This window comes from Colias philodice, chromosome 14 (assembly GCF_061535455.1).
Source record: "Colias philodice isolate Cphi_HAF_F1 chromosome 14, ilColPhil1 Martin Lab GWU primary, whole genome shotgun sequence".
Lineage (NCBI taxonomy): Eukaryota > Metazoa > Arthropoda > Insecta > Lepidoptera > Pieridae > Colias > Colias philodice.
In genome coordinates this window covers 2,525,430-2,544,970 of record NC_143099.1, presented here as the reverse complement: position 1 = coordinate 2,544,970, position 19,541 = coordinate 2,525,430, and the positions used below count along the sequence as shown (strand labels likewise).

The 19,541-nt window shown below is 32.2% G+C and overlaps 2 protein-coding genes across 2 annotated transcripts in view; both read right to left on the bottom strand.

The window, feature by feature from the left end:
* Positions 1-2,564: 2,564 nt before the first annotated feature.
* On the bottom strand, positions 2,565-12,604 carry LOC149482684 (uncharacterized). The gene is made up of 6 exons (XM_089703311.1): positions 12,417-12,604; positions 9,401-9,558; positions 5,117-5,251; positions 4,335-4,542; positions 3,762-3,906; positions 2,565-3,362 (listed from the first exon to the last, which is right to left on the bottom strand). The coding sequence occupies exons 1-6, from the start codon at positions 12,502-12,504 to the stop codon at positions 3,200-3,202; spliced, it is 897 nt and encodes a 298-aa protein (XP_089559437.1). The 5' UTR covers positions 12,505-12,604; the 3' UTR covers positions 2,565-3,199.
* Positions 2,565-19,541, bottom strand: part of LOC149482681 (uncharacterized) — a 54,272-nt gene continuing 37,295 nt past the window's right edge. Inside the window, exon 7 of the transcript XR_016316585.1 lies at positions 2,565-2,756. The gene's annotated coding sequence lies outside the window, so the exon portion shown is untranslated. The remainder of the gene's footprint in view (positions 2,757-19,541) is intronic.

Below are 19,541 nucleotides of genomic sequence, written 5' to 3'. Positions count from 1 at the left end.
ATACAATTTGCACCCCGATGCCGCTTATAAAGGCGATTTCTCTCAGATTCAAAACTATTAACTATTCTTATAAGTTATATTATATTATACAAAATTACTATTTGAGTTTTAGACTAATATAATGTAGTAATTTTGTAAAAGCAATCCTTGTGTACCTGTATAAAACAATTGAAACGATTTTAATGAAATTTAACATGCCTATACTGTTTGGGGAGCGATATATTGATCTATCTAGGATTCATTTTCTCAGTCCCATTATCACATAATATCAGGTATTTTACCTATTACGCAATCACGCTCAAGGATACCAATATCATGTACCTATGTAAAGCATGATGCATCCCTGTGATAAACAGATAACAATATCGTTCGCTTGTGACTACAATGCGGATACGAATATATTTTTCAACGCGATATATTGACTTGAGAATTCACTTGAGAGTCGTCACAAGAAGCAACGAATTTGGACAGCCATGCTAATAACAAATATTCTAGAATAATTTAGGCAATGTTTGTACTTTACACACACGTCTTTTACGTCATGTTTTTACCGTCTAATTGCGCATGGAAAATTTGTGATCCAATTAATGTGTCATTAATTATTTGAGAGATTTTCATGATAATGCAAATGTATTTTTATTCGAATAAATTAAATTCTACTACAGACCAAAACCGTGTAATAGAAAAAAATATTTTTCGAAAACAATACAATTGAATTGGATGCCAATCTGGTATGATGACATTGTTTGCTTTATCGCACTTTGTAAGAGGTTTATGTTGCGTGTTTTATGCTCGTGTTATATTTAAGTGTGTCTTTCTTAAAAAGGCTAGAACCTGATAAGTGATACTGCATGTATTGAACATGATAAAGTCAACAATTTAATGCAGAATAAAAATATATTCAAATGTTCCGACAATTTTTGTACCACTGATACCTCCATCTGCTACTATCCACTGCTGTACATAGCCCCTGAAATTCATCTGCTTTCCTTTATCATGCTATCCTCGTCGATTCATATAAGAAAAACAAAGACATACAATACAAATGGCCAAAACTAGAAATTGTCCCGTCTATCCGCGCCTTTATAGTAGCTCGTAAACAGTTAGAAGGCAGTGTAAATAGATGTCAAGTTTGATATTATGTTAGCACCTGAACGTACACCTGCGTATTTATATATCGTATACGAAACGTGGAGTGGCTCATTTATCCATAATATAGACAGGACCTTCGTAGAAGCCGATACGAGGAAAATAGATCATAATCAGGGGTATGACGAAATATCATTAGGGAGAATGACGTACGATGCCTTTTCTTTTAATTTAGTTGTTATCATCTATTGATTATTCTTAGCATATTTATATCAATTAATAGATACTTTTTTTCTACTTTTAGCAAAAATAACTTGATGAACTAAATTTAGTAAATGAACAGCTGTATTAATTTATCAGTTCAAAATTAGAGATATTCAAAAGGTTAGTTCTCTCACTTATTTTGATTCGCAGATTAGGCCTTTGTCATTATAATATGCGTCTAGGTATTCAATTGTTAAAATACCCTCACACTTTTTATAAAAAACTGACACGATACGATAAAAGCTTCATTAGATTGATTCAATAAACAATATACAGTATATTCTTCAGCACATTAAACAGCGCTTACCCAGGCGTAACGGAAACAAAGGCTCTCTGAAAATTGTCAAAACGAATTTGTGAACTGGTATTCCAATAAAACTGTTCAGTAACCGTTCCGTGTCGATGTGCAATAGAAAAAAATTGAAATACTTGTGGGTTGTCCACTTTTCAGCCGTTTTTCAATTTCCGAACGAACTGGCTAGGTTGGGAGTTAGTTCACTAGAATATTGAAAGGCAATTTGCACTGTGACCGTGTTTTGTTGTAACACATTTTATTCGAGCGAGAATTCTTTAATTGATGGATGTTTAACTGAATCTAACTACGAATATCGAATTGCCAAGCTTAATCAAAATAAATCAAATGGTATTTAGTAATTAATTCGATAGTTAATAATAAAAATTCTGTCTATTTATAGTTATTACAAGTAGAAATTTGTACCAATTAATTGCTTATCCCGAATATTCGTGATTCCAGTCATATTAACATTTTTGAGTTTCCAATTTTTTATTGCTCCAGGAACTAGGAAGTAACTTGAATATTTTTAACTAAGGGCCGATTTTTCAATCCTTGGATAAAACTTATTCGTCGAATAATGTATAAAACTACCATTTTAAAAACGTATTCTAATTGCCCGTATTTGACAGTTTAAGTGACATTTTAATATTATCGTGTAATACTTTATTGGACGGATAAGTTTTATCCAAGCATTGAAAAATCGTCCCTAAATTAATTGTTTAAATATATACGGAGAGCGTAAACGTGTAAAAGCTGTTATAACCAGTTTAATAAACCTATAGAATGAATAAACACTTAAAGCATTATCTTTTATCACTGGAACAATAAAATTTAATACTCTACAAAGTGTTCATAAAGGAGTTGTTATATTGGAGCTTATTTAGAAAGGTACTAAAGATTAATAATGAAAACAATGCTGAATTAAATGCTTTTATTGTATTGTATTAACTAAACAATGTAAGTACATACATTTTTATTTTGCCTCTTTGGACCTGGGATAGAACTAGTCAAATGTAAATGATGAGAAGTTGTTTTTACTTTTTAGTGATATTTTAAACGTTAAAAGTGGGCAACAAGGTTGGTGGTTCGTCTGATGGTAAGCACTGCACTGGCCATGAACATTTGCATTGGTCACCAGATTTTTAAAGTATTGATGAAGAGATAAATTATAATATTAAACTGTATATGAAGATTTAAAATTAGGACACTCACTAACTAGGAATATTTAAAACACACTAGGGCCAATGATTTTGCTACTTGCACTAAGAGAATTAATTGCTATAGATGGCTCAGCTGAGGTTCACTTGTTCAAGTTTCGTTTTTGCGACGAAAAATATTCTAGCATTTCAAAAGTCGTACTGATTGATTATTAGAGATAGAGCTGAATTTTTTACATAAAAATCATATTAATTGAAATTACAATTAAGTTTATTAAATAACAATTAAAACAGTTTTTTAGCAATAATAATTAGAATTTTTAGAGAGGCCGTTATTAGCCTATGCTATTTTACTGGCCTCAGTCAAAAGTATCTAGAGTATAGAAATGCAGCATCAAAATGCTTTATCCTTTATTACAGGAACTAAACTGCCTAAAGAATCTGCGTAAAAGTCCGCTTGTATTGTGTGTTCTAGCATTTGCTCTTTTGTGTTGTTGGTTAAAACCAGAAGCGTGTTGAACCCGACAGCTTTCCCGAGGCCGACGTCTTGCTCGATCCTGAATCAGAAAAAAATGTTTAAGTATAAATCACTAGCGGTCCGCCCCGGCTTCGCCCGTGGTACCTACATGTTTAAACTATCCTATCTCTCAAGTTGGATCGAACTGCACATGGTGTGCGAATTTTATTATAATCGGTTAAGTGGTTTAGGAGTCCATTGATGACAAACATTGTGACACGAGATTTATATATATTAAGATTTTAATCTTGTTTACAGGTGGGATTCGAACCCAGAAGGCGGAGGCGGGTTGGAATCCCGCCTCGTGATCGATTTTATTCTATTGAAAGCTATAAAACTAAAATGTCAATCAAATTCAAAAAAATCTAGTAAAAAAACACGTTTTCAACTTTTAAAAATTTACAAAATAAAGGCACGTTCACACGCATATATGACTCACATATCTCCAATAAAGAGCACCCGCGACGGATCGCTGACGTTGGCGCGTTTCATAGCGAACTCTCCAAACACCCGGCTCGGCTTCCCCAGCTGTATTGGATTCCGTTTTGACTCCTCTCGCACTATGTCCGTGAATATACCAGTGCCTGGAATTATTTAATTTATCAGCTTTTTACGTGTGTGCTATTGACGTAGTGGAAGGTTTTGTCGCTTTGATGTAGGGTATCTATCGGAGTTGGTACATTTTCTGAAATGTAAACGATATTGTTTGTATTTATTTTAATTTACAGGAACTGCTACATGAAATTCTGTATAATCAACCAAATTTAATACACACATTGATGAATCATTTAAAGCTGAAATGGGATTTAAAATTTAAAATTAAATAATTATCAGAAATGTTTTCATCATTTTAGTAAACAAGAAATAAGTGAACCATTTAGATACGTGACCCGTTCTCATGAGCCAAAACTGTGACAATTGTCCTGAAAAAGCAGATCACCTATTTACGAAAACAGAAATATACTGCCAAATGAACAGTGAACAAGCGTCACAGTAAAACCAATCTTATTACCTAAAGACAAGACTCCAGGTTCGAGTGACACGTATTTATCCGTAGCGCCGCTGATGAAGATAACATCTGGCCTCCGCAGGTACGTGATGGCTTTGTACATCTTCGGCATGTTCACTTTGAAATCGCTGTCGAACACCACGGCACCTATCTCCATGTCATCTTTAAGGTATTGCAGGAAATCCGCATAATAGTCCGCCGCAAGGTCTGGCTGAAACCGTGTTATCTTGACCCAAATGCAAAACGGATTCGTTCAAAGGTACAACTAGACCTTGTACCACAGATTACTAAATGGTTATTACGTAAAGAAGATATTATGGTAATACGTTACACGAAGGTCTGTGTAATTTTTTTCGAGAATTTTTTACGCCTTATGATAAAAAACAGCAATCTTTTATTTTTACAGATTATTATGAAAATTAACGCTTTTCCACTTTTTAAATAATGAAATTTTATTGTAATTGGGAACTAGATATACTTTATAGGAGATTAAAAGTTAAAAAAAAGACGGGTTGCACTCCGGAAGTACCGGCAGAAGTGAAAACTTGATTATTAACGTTCAGCATGTTTGATATTTTGGAATGGTATCCGTCTTACGCATGGAATATAAGGGCTAAAAAAAAAAAATCCGTCTTACGCTTTTTCGATCAGGCCACATGTCCTGACGCGAGTTTAAGATTTTATACCCAACGCCGCTAAAGAAGTTTTCACTTCAAAAAAATGTGTATTCTATTTCTTCAAAAATAAATGTGTTTAAAATTTTTAGCCTAGTGTATAATACTTACGCCTTCTTTACATTTGAATCCTTGTGACTCTAAAACTGAAATAGTTTCTGGGCAGGATACGCAATATACTGATTTTTTAAAGTTCACTGATTTCAAATATTCCGCTATTGCTGTTGATGGTATTGTGAGGTTATCCTATAAAAAAATACTTTAGAATATGGTAGAGTAACTAAAAAAAAATCAAACCAATGAAACAAAAACAAAGAAATTATATTATTCTCATTTTCTATTTTCTATGAAATATGTAATTCATAAGTAGAAAAAAGCAAAGACAAGATGATATATAATATCTCGTCTCAATTACAAACAAAAATCTATTTCTTAGAACAGAATAATATACTGAGAAATATGAGCTTCAGAAATATTAAGAACTAGCAATGCCCTGCGGTTTCACCCGCATAGATAGCGATATCGTGACAGTGAAAAGTCTACTATAAGTCGGACTATAGGTTTAATTTTTAATCACATGAAAATCACCTTTACTTTACCCCGTCCCGCACTACGCCTGCTCATTGTATTGAACAGTATATAACGCAGTTCATTAAAGAAACGAATCTTCAATGGCGGCCAAAGCTGACACTGACGTATGGTAGGGTCAGCAAAAAAGAAAATAAAAATAACGTAAACGGATAATTATTTTATTAATTATTTCAAATTGTTTGTTGACAAACTTTTTTGTTATTGTATTTGTGTATTTATATGAATTATCATATTTACGTATACAGAATGTAACAAAATCCCCATAATACTTGTAAAAGGGCCCATAAAACTGAACAACTTTTCCCAAAGAACATATTTTGTCAAATTCCAATAAAACATTATTTACTTTCGCAAATGCATAATTGCCATTGTAAATTTATGATAAAAACTATTATAGGGAAAATCAAATACATTTTAGTGATTTTATTTTTCCCTTTTTTTTGCATGCCGTACGGCCGTGTGTAAGCGAGAGGGAATGATAAGCGCCGCCATTGAAGATTCGTTTCTTTATTGAACTGCGTTATACCTACTATTTTCTGTAGATTGACACTTTTAAAAATTCGTTATATCTTTTGAATGGAATATCCAATTTTTTTCATTTAAAAAGTATTTTGCTGGTATTGAAACAGTCTATAATAAAACATCATTTAATGGGATAAGGATTAATATAAATATGTGTATGGATAACATGGTTTGATTACTGTCGGCACTTCTATTTACTTTGAAAACGTAAAAAAGTTGTTGTAGTAACATAACTACTGACCATTGAAAAGTTACATTTGGGGTTGCATTTTTTAGAGGACGCAATTTTATTTTTTTGATGTGTAGGGGTGGTCAGTGTGAAGCTATCACCAAGTTTGTGGGGTCGCCACCCTTGTCCCACGGCCGCCATCTTGAAAATAGCGGTTGATATGGTTTTTACGATATATCTCTTAAACTATTTATTTGATAAAAAAAAATTGTTCACATTATTTGTTGCAAATTAAATACTCTACAACTTTGATCCTGCAACTTTTTGTCGTAGAACTATAAATAAAAAAGTTATAAGCGAAAATGTTCAGAAATGAGAGATATTTATATTTCTCAATAAAACTTTTTTTTATAATTTTACGTAGAAATAATATTTGACCATTTTTGTAGATTGTTTTTCGAGGAACAACTTTTATGTACAACATTTTTTCATTAATTAAATAGCTAAGGTTTTACAGCGCTCCGAAGTGAGTACTAATTTTCAGTACTCTGAACTATACAGTATACTTATATTATGTGTGTACTAATAATAATTTGTCATCAGTAATGGTTTTTTTGTTATTATAATATTTTTAATAATTAATTTTGCAATATCACTAATAATTAATTATTGAATCTTTTCCCCACCACCCAGGAGGTAGAGTCTGGAAGCGCGACTTTTTTTTACGTCGAAAAGCAGGTCTGAAATGTTCTGCAGTGTGCTTCTATTGTTCTGGAGTATAAGAAAAGAGCCAATAGCCAATATATGTATAGTTAAGAGTACTGAAAAATAGTACTCACTTCAGAGCGCTGTAAAACCTTAGTTATTGACGTTATGAAAAAATGTTGTACATAAAAGTTGTTCCTCGAAAAACAATCTACAAAAATGGTCTGATATCATTTCTTCGTAAAATGATAAAAAAAAGTTTTATTGAAAAATATAAATGGCTCTAATTTCTGAACATTTTCGCTTATAACTTTTTTATTTATAGTTCTACGACTAAAAGTTACTACACCAAACTTGTAGAGAATTTAATTTGCAACAAATAATGTTAACGATATTTTTTTATCAGTTAAATAGTTTAAGAGATATATCGTAAAAACCATTTCAACCGCTATTTTCAAGATGGCGGCCGTGGGACAAGGGTGGCGACCCCACAAACTTGGTTTTAGCTTCACACTGACCCCCCCTACACATCAAAAAAACAAAATTGCGTCCTCTAAAAAATGCAAGGTGAGGGCTAAAAAATGTAACATTTCAATGGATCATGAAGATGGACATAATAAATGGTATCGCGGACTTTCTTGTAGATCCATTCTATAATACCGTAGAACATTTTTTTGTTCTATCTTCAATAGATTCCGCAGCGCACGCGATGACAGAAGGAATTTTATAATATTGAGGAATTTTTTACACGTTGGGTTACATTATTGCATTTTTGGTAAGGATCTCTAATTTTTTTGAAAATGCAATATAGCCTTTGTTGCTCAGTGAAGATGCAGCTTTCTAATGGTGAAAGAATTTTTGAAATCGGTCCAGTAGTTTATGCGTGAAAACCATACATACAAACATACATACATACATAATTACATAATTACAAACCTTTCCTCTTTATAATATTAGTATAGATAAGATAATTTTAATCGTTCGTTAAATATTGTACATGACACCATCACTTTAGCTAATAATATCTTAGACTATGTTTTGGGAGAAGCTTAGATATTAAAGATTATTTATCAGCAGCCCTGTATCTCATCTTTCGTAGTTAATCAAAAATTTCTACCAAAATAAATTTATTCCTGGGTTATTACGCCATTATAATTATTAAGCCCTTTTGTTTGCGCGGAATAACCTAATCAGGGATTTGTAAGGATGTCCTACTGTACATTTCTTACAATGAAATCGTAAGAAATTGCCAATCAGCGATCACAATATACTTGTATAAATGTTAATATTTCTTGTATAATTCTTTAGCTGTAGGCTCGCACAATCAGTCTTAAATCGTTCGGCATGAAAAATATATTCTGAGCGTTACAAATGTAGAGACGTATGAAATATTTTTTCTTATTTGTATAAAAATCGGTACAATTTTTTGTGAGGATATTGATAAATAACGAAATGAAATATGTACGATTGAAAATATATAGACAGCCTTTAGCAATGGGTATAATATTATAATACATACATATATATGTATGACGATATTGTATTTATTTTATTTATTATTGAAAATGTTTTTGTAAGAAACACCTACGTTTTGTAGACAGATGTTATCTAAAATTAAGTGCTAATAAAAAATATTCCTATTCAATTTCCACAATGAAAAGAGGTTCGTATTATTCATTTATTTAAACTGGCTGGCAAGGACGCCGATGAGAAAATATTAAAATTTCGAATATAGAATATAGTGACCCCGTTACATACGTATTATGTTTTCATTACTCATATTTTGATTTTGTTTTTAATATTTATTGTTTAAATAAGAAAATAATATATTTTTATAATTAAGTTTTAATAAAAAGAGCACTTTCACTTTATTTTCCAAAAAGAAGTTTATGTTATTCGTACATTATTAAGACTGGCTGGTAAGAAACGCCGATGTGAAAATATTTAAATTTCGAATATAGAATACAGCGCTGATATTATATTAATTTGTTTTTTGTTGTTGGTTTAACTAGGAAGATGATATAAATTTTAATGACGTTGTGAGTTAAATTTTGGCACTGTTTTTAATATAATTATTGTGTATTAGATATTATTGCATTTTTGTTTATTTCATGTATCGAAATAATAACAAATGTTGGGATTAATAAAATAATACGTGTACTAGTTTAATGTATCAAGACGGGAAATGGAATTTATTTTAGGTAAGTACATAATATTTTCATCATCATCATCATATTAATTGCAAATTGTTTCTAATACTAATGACATAAATTAGCATTTAATTTTCTTAGTCTAGACCATAACTCAATAATATTTTATGTTACCAATCGTTCTATAAATAAACCAAAGTTCTATAAATACTACAAGATACTTTAACACTTATATTGATAGTAATAAAGTCGACTTACAAAACCGTTTTCTATACCAGCAGCTTTAAATTGGGCTTCATAGTTCTGTCTGCTCCGAAGGCTGTTGTTTGACACAAAATGTACGGTTTTGCCAAGACTTTTCATCAAATCGAAGAAAGTTCCTGCACCCGGCATGGGCTCTTCTGACCATATTACTCCTGAAAGTAAAGGTAATTAGTACTGAAGAAAAATTATAATAACACTTGAAACTGACTTAAATATATCATTTGTATGATTTGTAGAGCGAGACGTGCGTGATAGATTAATTAATCATGTATTCGATACATTTAAGTACTTAATATTTAATTGTCGTATTAATTATAATAGAATATTTAGATATTATAGAAGAAGGTTAAAACTTCGGTTTGCGGTTGCGATAGTACCTATCTTATTCTATTCTTGAACCGCAGTTTTAACCTTCTTCTTCTATAAGTAGGTACCTAATATAAAAATGAATCGCAAAAGGTGTTGGTAAGCGCGTAACTCGAGAACGGCTGAACCGATTTCGTTAATTATTTTTTTATAATATTCCTTGAAGTACGAAGATGGTTCTCATGGGAAGAAAACGTAAACATGTACCAAGGGCAAAGCCGGGGCGGACCGCTAGTAAATAATTAAAGTCTACATAATTGTATTATTGTTTTTTTTTTCACTTATAATACCTACCACAAGAACTTCAAAATTATCGGGTATTTTCCGATAGGTTCGTTGCAAACAAATGAAGGAGTCAAGTTTTTAGTCAAGGTTAAAAAATGACGAGCGCGAAGCGCGAGTGATTTTTCCTGAAAAACTTGACGACTTTATTTGTTTGCAGGGAACCTTGAGGGAAATGCCAGATAATTTTGAAGCTCGTGTGGTATTCGGGAGATTATTTTTCCGTCCCAAATGTCGGCCAATAATTTCACAATTGAATTGAACCTGTCAGTTTGACGTCAACGACCAGAGAAAATTTTCAAAAAATTATCAGTATAATACCATGTAGGTTGTACCACGTGACGTCGAATGGTGCAATTCTATATTGGTCGATATTTGGGTCGGAAAAATAATCACTGTAATTTACAATATTAATTGTTTCTCCTTTTAATTTACGTTGATTACCTACGTGATATTAATTCGTTTATTTTACAAAACGAATGACGTATTGCAAATTAATTAATCAATTAATTAAATTCTGTGAAACGTTAATTCGTTTAAAATCATATTTTAAACAAACAGCATACATTATGAGATGATATTTTACATTTAGTACTAATTGGTGTGATGAATTTTCGATATACACCTACCTACTACATAATATAATAAAAAAATAAATTTTCATAATGATTCAATTAATTGTTTCATTATACTAAAGAAGATAAATAATTATAAGTCAGGGTCAAGGTTTTAGAATAAGTAGTTTTAATAAAGATAAGATTATTGAGTACTTTTTTGGTAAAGATAAGTTATTATTATGTTAGTATTTTCGTTCATATTGTTATAAAATTACATCAGTAGATACAGTTAAAGTTATTTTTTTAATAAAACATAAATTATTAGATAATTATTATTTTCATTTTCTATAAAAAGGGGTGGAATTGCTCAAAATATGCATAATTTTATAATTACATTACATACGAGTCTTCCTTGAATTGTTAATTGAGAGAGAATTAAAATTTTCAGTTTTTTAAGCTGAGTAATCTAACCAACTTGCCCTATGTAAATAGGTACCTAGTTTTATTTTAACTATTGTTTTTCAGTAGGTACACAATATCTACACAGCATACAATTTAACAAATATATTATGGTGCCTCAAAATTGAATATAATTAGTCTTATAGAAGTATATTTAATGCTCTACCTTAAACAGTTCTTCGTAAATCGTATCATTACTACGCGTGTGTGATGAAAATATACCTATAAGGCTGTAAATAGAAAATTCAAAAGCGCTTTTAAAATAAGTCTAGTTGAATTAATATAGGTACCTATGACCTAGTTATCCTAGTATAATATGTCATAGTATACCATAGTATGCCATACTATGTCATAGTAGGTATATATTGCCTATTTGAGTTTGAGTTCGATAGATTTTGATTTTGCGGATTTTTCATTAAAGTCTCATAGCTACCTCTACCTACCTACCTAGTAACAATACTCAGCTCATGGTACCTAATACCTATCAATTTTTATTTTTTACGTTCATTAAGATAAACAGTCATGAATAATATTTACGAATAAAAACATAGTTATTATCATTCGCTAAAATTATGTTATCTTATACGTTTTGTCATGACTACAAGTAACGTTCATCCTACGACATTTCTGTAAAAACAAGTAAATTTTCCATAAAATTTACATTGGGTTTTGTTTCCAACAAAAGTCTTAGAATTTTACCTGCTTAGACATAGTTCATATTATCGTACTAAAAGGAGGATAACTCGTTTACACAACATAATAATAAAAAGTAAAAAAACTAAAACCCAACTACGACAAAAAACGGCGCTGAAAAAGTATAAAACAAGTTTTTCAGAATACTGAACTGAACAAAGTTGCTAATGTAGTTGCAAGTAAATGGACACAGTAGACTCTACCAAGATGCCTTAGTTGTAAATTGACAATAATGTCATACAATACTATTCTGAAGTATGCAATATATGTAGAGATAAATTATTTTCATGTTTGGAAAACCGCAGTCACACGTTGTCAAAGTGCTATAACGGTAGATAGGTATATGTAACGTGTGACTACGCCTTTCCAAACATGAAAATTTATCTCTACATAGTGGAATATTGCATACTTCAGAATAGTATTTTATGTCCCTCCTTTTGCTTTGCCGTAGTCGGGTAAAAACCCAGCGTATTTTTGTTTAATTAAAACCAAATAACTTCAAACCTTAACCTTCTCATTGCGTCGCGTAAACAAGGCATGGCCACGTCTAATTATTTAATATTTTGTATCGATATCATGCAATTATTACAACCTTAATATCATAATCAGCAAAATATTGAATACGCCGGCTCGATCAGCTGTCGTGTGCCTACCGTCACAATCCGAGAACACATGATCGAACGAATCGATAAACCGCTTGAACCCATCACTGTCCACTTCCATAAGATTCACAGGTTTCATTTTCAATAAATCACTATAACAGACTGTTTAAAATACTAAATTTTAATAGGAGCAAAACATGTGCACTCTTAACCTAGTTAGTGGCGGCACTGCGCTTGCGTGAACTGTGAAGTATGTTCATTAATATATTTTTACAATCGGCGTCGTTTCCATTGATTCACGGCGTGAATTTCATACGTGTGTGCATTATAAACACACATTTACATCGTGCATATGTTTACATATGGAAGGGAGACTTGAGAGGATGGTTTGGACATTGAGCTATTATTACTACGTATAGAGGAGACACCACGAACAAAATCTGTGCTGCAAGCGCGGCGGCGCTATAGAGGCGAAACTTTGTACATATTTTGCCTATTACTTATCAATTAAGAACAATCAATGTAACAAAAAAAATATAATTAATCTTATAAATAAATTATTAATAAACTTATCAATTAAAAACTTTTTAATTAAAACCAATCAATGTAACAAAAAAAAAATTGATACGTAGGTAATTTATTTTTATCTTTCATGATTTAACCTTTTTTCAAATAATATCCACAGTACAATCTTTTCTAAATGTGTAAAATTATTATTTTCCACTATAAAAATTTACGTCATCTATTATTACTATCTAAACATCTTTCATACCCAATGCCGTTTCTTAAATGACAAATGACGCAAAATGGCGCCCGCCAAAAATTTTGCTCGAACCAAGTTTTAAAAATGATTATCTAATAACTAATTAATTACCGATGAAAAGTTATTTCTTTGCACTTTGCCGCATTACTTGAATTATTAGTGCAATATCGCAACACACTCGAGGGCATATTTGATGAGTTTCTTGGTTTTTTGCTTTAAAACAAACAAGACATGAACGCGACCATCGCGCTAAAGCGACTGAGTGCAGTGAGGCCATTTGACCTATGTTGAGCGGAACATAAGTGATGTAGGCGGTGGCGTCTCCTCTCGTTATGTTGTTAGTTATACTCGTATTAGGAATACATTATGAGAATTTATTTTGCCTCTAAAGGATTTAATAGAATGAAATCTTTCTTTTTTTTACTTTATTTTCAGATACAAGGTGAACAAATATATAAGTGTAAGTAGGTAGGTAGGTACTTACGGAAGTAGCTGAAATAAATATAATAATAGATATGTGAAGCTGTTAGCAAAGTTTATTCATTATTTTATAGTTAAATGAATACTTTTATTACAAACATTTATTTAATGCATTTCCATACTAGTTCAGGATCCATCGCCCATTTTTGCACGTGATTACTATCAACTATCAAGCTAATTTTCCGTGAGTAGCTTTATTTTGATGAGACGCCCAATAATTTCTTGAACGAAACTCTCGATTGTGGTAGCTTGACGCCGATGAGAAAATATTTAAATTTCGAATAAAGAATATAGTGACCCCGTTACATACGTATTATGTTTTCATTACTCATATTTTGATTTTGTTTTTAATATTTATTGTTTAAATAAGAAAATAATATATTTTTACTAGCGACCCGCCCCGGCTTCGCACGGGTGCAATGCTGATACTAAATACACTACAGAAAAATTGTGAACGTTGTATAGGTATAAAAATATAGCGGCCCGCTCCGGCCTCCGGCATCGCACGGGTATAAAATACATAGCCGGGCGGCCGCAAACGCTACGTCCTGCAATTTTTAAATCTGTAATATCTTCGAAAATATTCACTTAAATCATACGGTGTAAAGGGCCATATGGATCTATATTAAATGAACAATGTATCCATGGTATTTAATTGGTTAAGGATTAATGCTGTATTGGTTAAAATCGCTTCGAAAATTAGCCATTATTTGTCGTAAAAAGTAAATGACAAAAAAAAGTTATTGTGGGTTATCCATAAGAGATAGACATATACCATCGCGGACTTTTCTGTAGACCTTTTCAATGTGTATAATACTTAGTACATTATTTTGATAAAACTCGTAGGGTTCAGCCTGCGTTTGCAATGTAAGCGGAATAAATGTAATTTTTTACGACATCACATTAGAAACCTCAAAAATAACAGTACTTCTCCACTACTTAATGGATCTTATTATACATATAAACCTTCCTCTTGAATCACTCTATCTATTAAAAAAAACCGCATCAAAATCCGTTGCGTAGTTTCAAAGATTTAAGCGTACAAATGGACATAGGGACATAGGGACATAGGGACATAGGGACAGGGAAAGCGACTTTGTTTTATACTATGTAGTGATGATAGTGATTTGCTCTCAGTGGCGTTCAGATGTAAACCTAATTATTTATCATTATATAAATTATTTCATTAAGCCCGCATTATGGCGAAATTCATTTATCTGTTAGTAACTTTGTGCTATTTTTGTATGAAGGTGAAAATAATCATTACAATAAATAAAGCATTCCCGTAGTTCATCTGAAATAATTATGTATATACGTATTCAATTGAATCCTTAGTCCTATAAAGTGTGTGAATTCCCGTGTCCCCAAGTGGGGTAAAGGGCAGATGCATACATCTGTTTCACTGATCTATTTTATTTAAGGACAAGTAGGTGATCAGCCTTCTGTGTCCTGCCAGACCGAGACATTTTTTTTCTTCGTCTCCACCGGGAATCGAACCAAGGACCCCTCGATTCTACGCTCACGTGTCAACCACTGTACCAAGGAGGCGTTTGTTTATTTTATACATACCTACACGTTCAGGAGACGGGTGCTCTTTCATAGTTTATCTTTGAAAAGAGCCCTCATATTGTTTATTCGGCGATATTGTATAGAAACTCATGCAATAGATATGTTTCCGATTTTTCTGGAATTTATAATAGCTTTGTATAGGATCTCATTTTACAATTTAATTAAATATGTGTATTGTGTTTATGAGATGTATCCACTATCCAATTCTTCCGAGAATATCGATTTACCATAATATTTTAATCTTATTTCTGTTTAGAAGTAGCCTATGTAATCGTAAACACGAAAAAATAAGAACACGACTTTTATGCTGATGCTACTGATATAAAAACGATACTAAAATATTTAATGAACGACCCTAACTATGTTGAATCTAACGAACGTCGATATTAAATAACAAAAATACATCTTTAACGCTGCAGAATTCGCAGTAAAATCTGGTGTAAAATCGCAGCATCGACGATACCAGGAAAACTTTAACAACAAAGTATTTTTATCGCTTATCAGTTCGCGTTGTCGAGAGAATAAATTTAACGATAATGAGTTTGGGCAAAGAGTTTTTAACAGTGGTGAAAATGTAGAATATTTTGTACTTTTTAATCACTTTTTTTTGTGCAAAGGAAAATGTTGTACGTACATTGATTTGCGGATAGAATAGTCAATAGACCTTTGTTCACAAAAGTGTGTTATTTTAATGGTCGAGATTTGTTAGCATATAATATTTATTTATAATCATGAAATATAATATTTTTTTAGAAATAGATTATTATTGATTTTATCAATGAAAAGGATTTTGAGATTAATTGATAGTTTTCGTACTAATAACTCTGTATAGAGATCTAAGAATAGTCAAGGAATAGTCTAATATTCTTAGTAGTCTGTTTCTTAGAAATTAAATTTTCTCGCCTTTGCTTAGAGAATGTCTTAGAAAGTGTCTGATTTCCATCCCAATTAATTACTTTGTGATGATGACTACAGCTTCAAAATTGCAAGAATTGTTATATTATATTTTGCTAGACTCTGCAATGTTGCTTTCATAACAATGAATTAGATTCTAATTCAAATAATTTAAAATCCGTTAGTTAGTTCTATAAATTCAAACTAGTCTTAATTATAGAATACAAATACATTTTACCTATTCGCTTTTTACAGAAGACAGCTCATGAGAAAATTTATTAACAACTCTACTGATAGACCGGGAGATACTGACACAAAATTTCGAGTCATTTGTAACAGGATGGCGGTTCTACAGGGGTCTTAGTACGCAATGACAAAAAGAAAAATGATGGTGTGAACGCTGGTACCGGTGGGTTAGTCGCGTGGGCGTTAGTCGAACTCGTCGGAAAAATAGCGAAAGTCAAACGATTTGTAACACAAAAATTTTAGAAATTACCGATAGCCCATAAAAAAGAAGTAGGCGGTAGTGTCATGCCATACTTTTCCGGTATGACTTACAGCCCGCCATACCGACGCGAATGTGTTGATTTAAAAAAAACAATTATTCAACCATTTGTACCAAGCTAACTTTTGCACAGGTAACCATCGTCGTGCAGCCATTTACGAAAATCGCCATGCCATACTTTTCGGACGATTCCAAATGGTCGCCATACCGCCGAAAATCTGCAAATTTTTTTTATTTCGCCTATCTTTTTGTACCAGTATTGCATTTGGCTTTTTGGAGAGTATTTGATAAAATGTGACCATTATTATATTTGCCATACTTCTAGTAGGGGGAAAAAGTGCTGTCATACTTGAAAAATAAATTTATTATTAATTTATATAAGTGAAGATTTCCAACACCTAGATCTTTGAAATTTTGTATTTATATTCGTTGATCCTCAAACTTACAGGAAACATAAGTGCCATACTGTTACAAATCGTTTGACTTTCGCTATTTTCCGATGAGTTCGACTAACGCCCACGCGACTAAGCCGCCGGTACCAGCGTTCACACCATCATTTTTCTTTTTGTCATTGCGTACTAAGAACCCTGTAGAACCGCCATCCTGTTACAAATGACTCGAAATTTTGTGTCAGTATCTCCCGGTCTATGACAATTGAATTAAATTTACTATTGTACGAATAAGCAATGTGATTACCATTTTCTAAAAAAAGTCATATCTTAATTAAATTACTTTATGTGTATCTATTTAAATCATTGCAACAAAGCTTTTTCAAGTGAAACTTCTGTAGGCGCATAGTTTTACCACAGTATTACAATATGTTTTACTTCTGACACGTGTGCTAGGCAGTCGGCACACACAATCTTATTTTTTTATAACACAGCTGTCATTGATTACTAGAACCCCATATGATTCCTGGAACAAAACGTATTCCTATTGCTGTTCATGTCAAATGAAATTATGGCTTCACCCTTTTAGAAACATGTCCGCACTTTTCCTTATTCGATAAACCGTTGTTAATACAATTTGCACCCCGATGCCGGCTACTTGTAAAGGCTACTTCTCACAGATACAAAACTACTAACTATTCTTACATATGATACATAATTACTTTCTGAGTTTTAGACTAAAATCTATAATAATATACATTACTTTTGTAAGAGCAACTCTTGCTTATATAAAACATTAGAAACGACTGTTTGGTGAGCGATACATTGATCTAACTAGGATTCATTTTCTCAGTCATATATCAGGTACTATACCTCACGCTCAAGGATTCAAATATCATGTACCTATGTAAAGCATGATGCATCCCTGTGATAAACAAATAATAATATCGTTCTCTTCGGACTACAATGCGGACTACAATGCCATACGAATATATTTTTCAACGCGATATATGCAGTGGAATTCACTTGAGAGTCGTCAGAAGAGGTAACGAATTTGGACAGCCATGCGATGATAATAACAAATATTCCAGAATAATTTAGGCAATGCATGCACTTTCCGCACATGTATATCTACGTCTTTTAGATATTTTCCGTGTGCTTTCTGTGTTGTACACTTGTCGTACACGTTTTGTACACGTTGATTCCTTCATTGATTGAATGACCTATAATGTGTGTATATGTATAATTGTATAAGTATGTTTCAATTCTTGTATGGTGCAAAATATTATTGTATTGAAAACAATACAATTGAATTCGATGCCAATCTGGTATGATGATATTGTTTGCTTATCGCACTTGGTAAGATTTTATGTTGCGTGTCTTTGTACACGTGCTTTTACTTTTATCCTACGTTAAACGGCTAGGACCTGATACTGCTACTTTTGACTAAGTAAACATATTTACTTAGTCAAAAATTTAATGCATCATAAAAATATCGTCCCGACCATTTTAGTATCACTGATTCCTCCATCTGCTACTATCCACTGCTGGTGGCTGTATGTACATAGGGCTCTGACACCACAGAAACATATTATATATCTCTTCATGCTTTTCTTGTCGTTTCAGAAAAACAAAGACAGCACCATACAATACACCAAAACTACAAAATTGTCCCGTCTATCCGCACCTTTATAGTAGCTCGTATACAGTTAGAAGGCAGTGTAAATAGACGTCAAGTTTGATATTATGTTAGCACCTGAACACTCACCTGCGTATTTATATTTCATATACGAAACGTGGAGTGGCTCATTTATCCTTAAAATAGACAGGACCTTCGTAGAAGCCGATACGAGGAAAATAGATCATAATGAGTGGAATGACGAAATATCGTGTAGGTATCATTAGGGAGAATGACGTACGATGCCTTTTCTTATAATTTAGTTCTTATCATCTATTGATTATTCTTAGTAATTTATTAATTATATCCATCAGAAGATATTTTTTAGTTCTTCTTTAATAAGGCCTTTGTCATTATCTCTGTCAATTCAATTATTAAAATACCCGCACATTTTTATATAAAACACGATACGATGAAAGTTTCATTAGGTACATTGATGCAATAAACAATATACAGTATATTCTTCAGCACATTAAACAGCGCTTACCCAGGCGTAACGGAAACAAAGGCTGAATATTGTCAAAACGAATTTGTGAACTGGTATTCCAATAAAACTGTTCAGTAACCGTTCCGTGTCGATGTGCAATAGAAAAAAAATTGAAATACTTGTGGGTTGTCCACTTTCCAGCCGTTTTTCAATTTCCGAAAGAACTGGCTAGGTTGGGAGTTAGGACACTAGAATATTGAAAGGCAATTTGCACTGTGACCGTGTTTTGTTGTAACACATTTTATTCGAGCGAGAATTCATTAATTGATGGATGTTTAACTGAATTTAGCTGAGTAACTCGAATTGTGAAGATTTAAAATCAATTAATGTTTTGTAACGAATTCGATAGTTAATAATAAAAATTCTGACTACTAATAGTTATTACACAGTTCACAGTACAAATTAGTACCC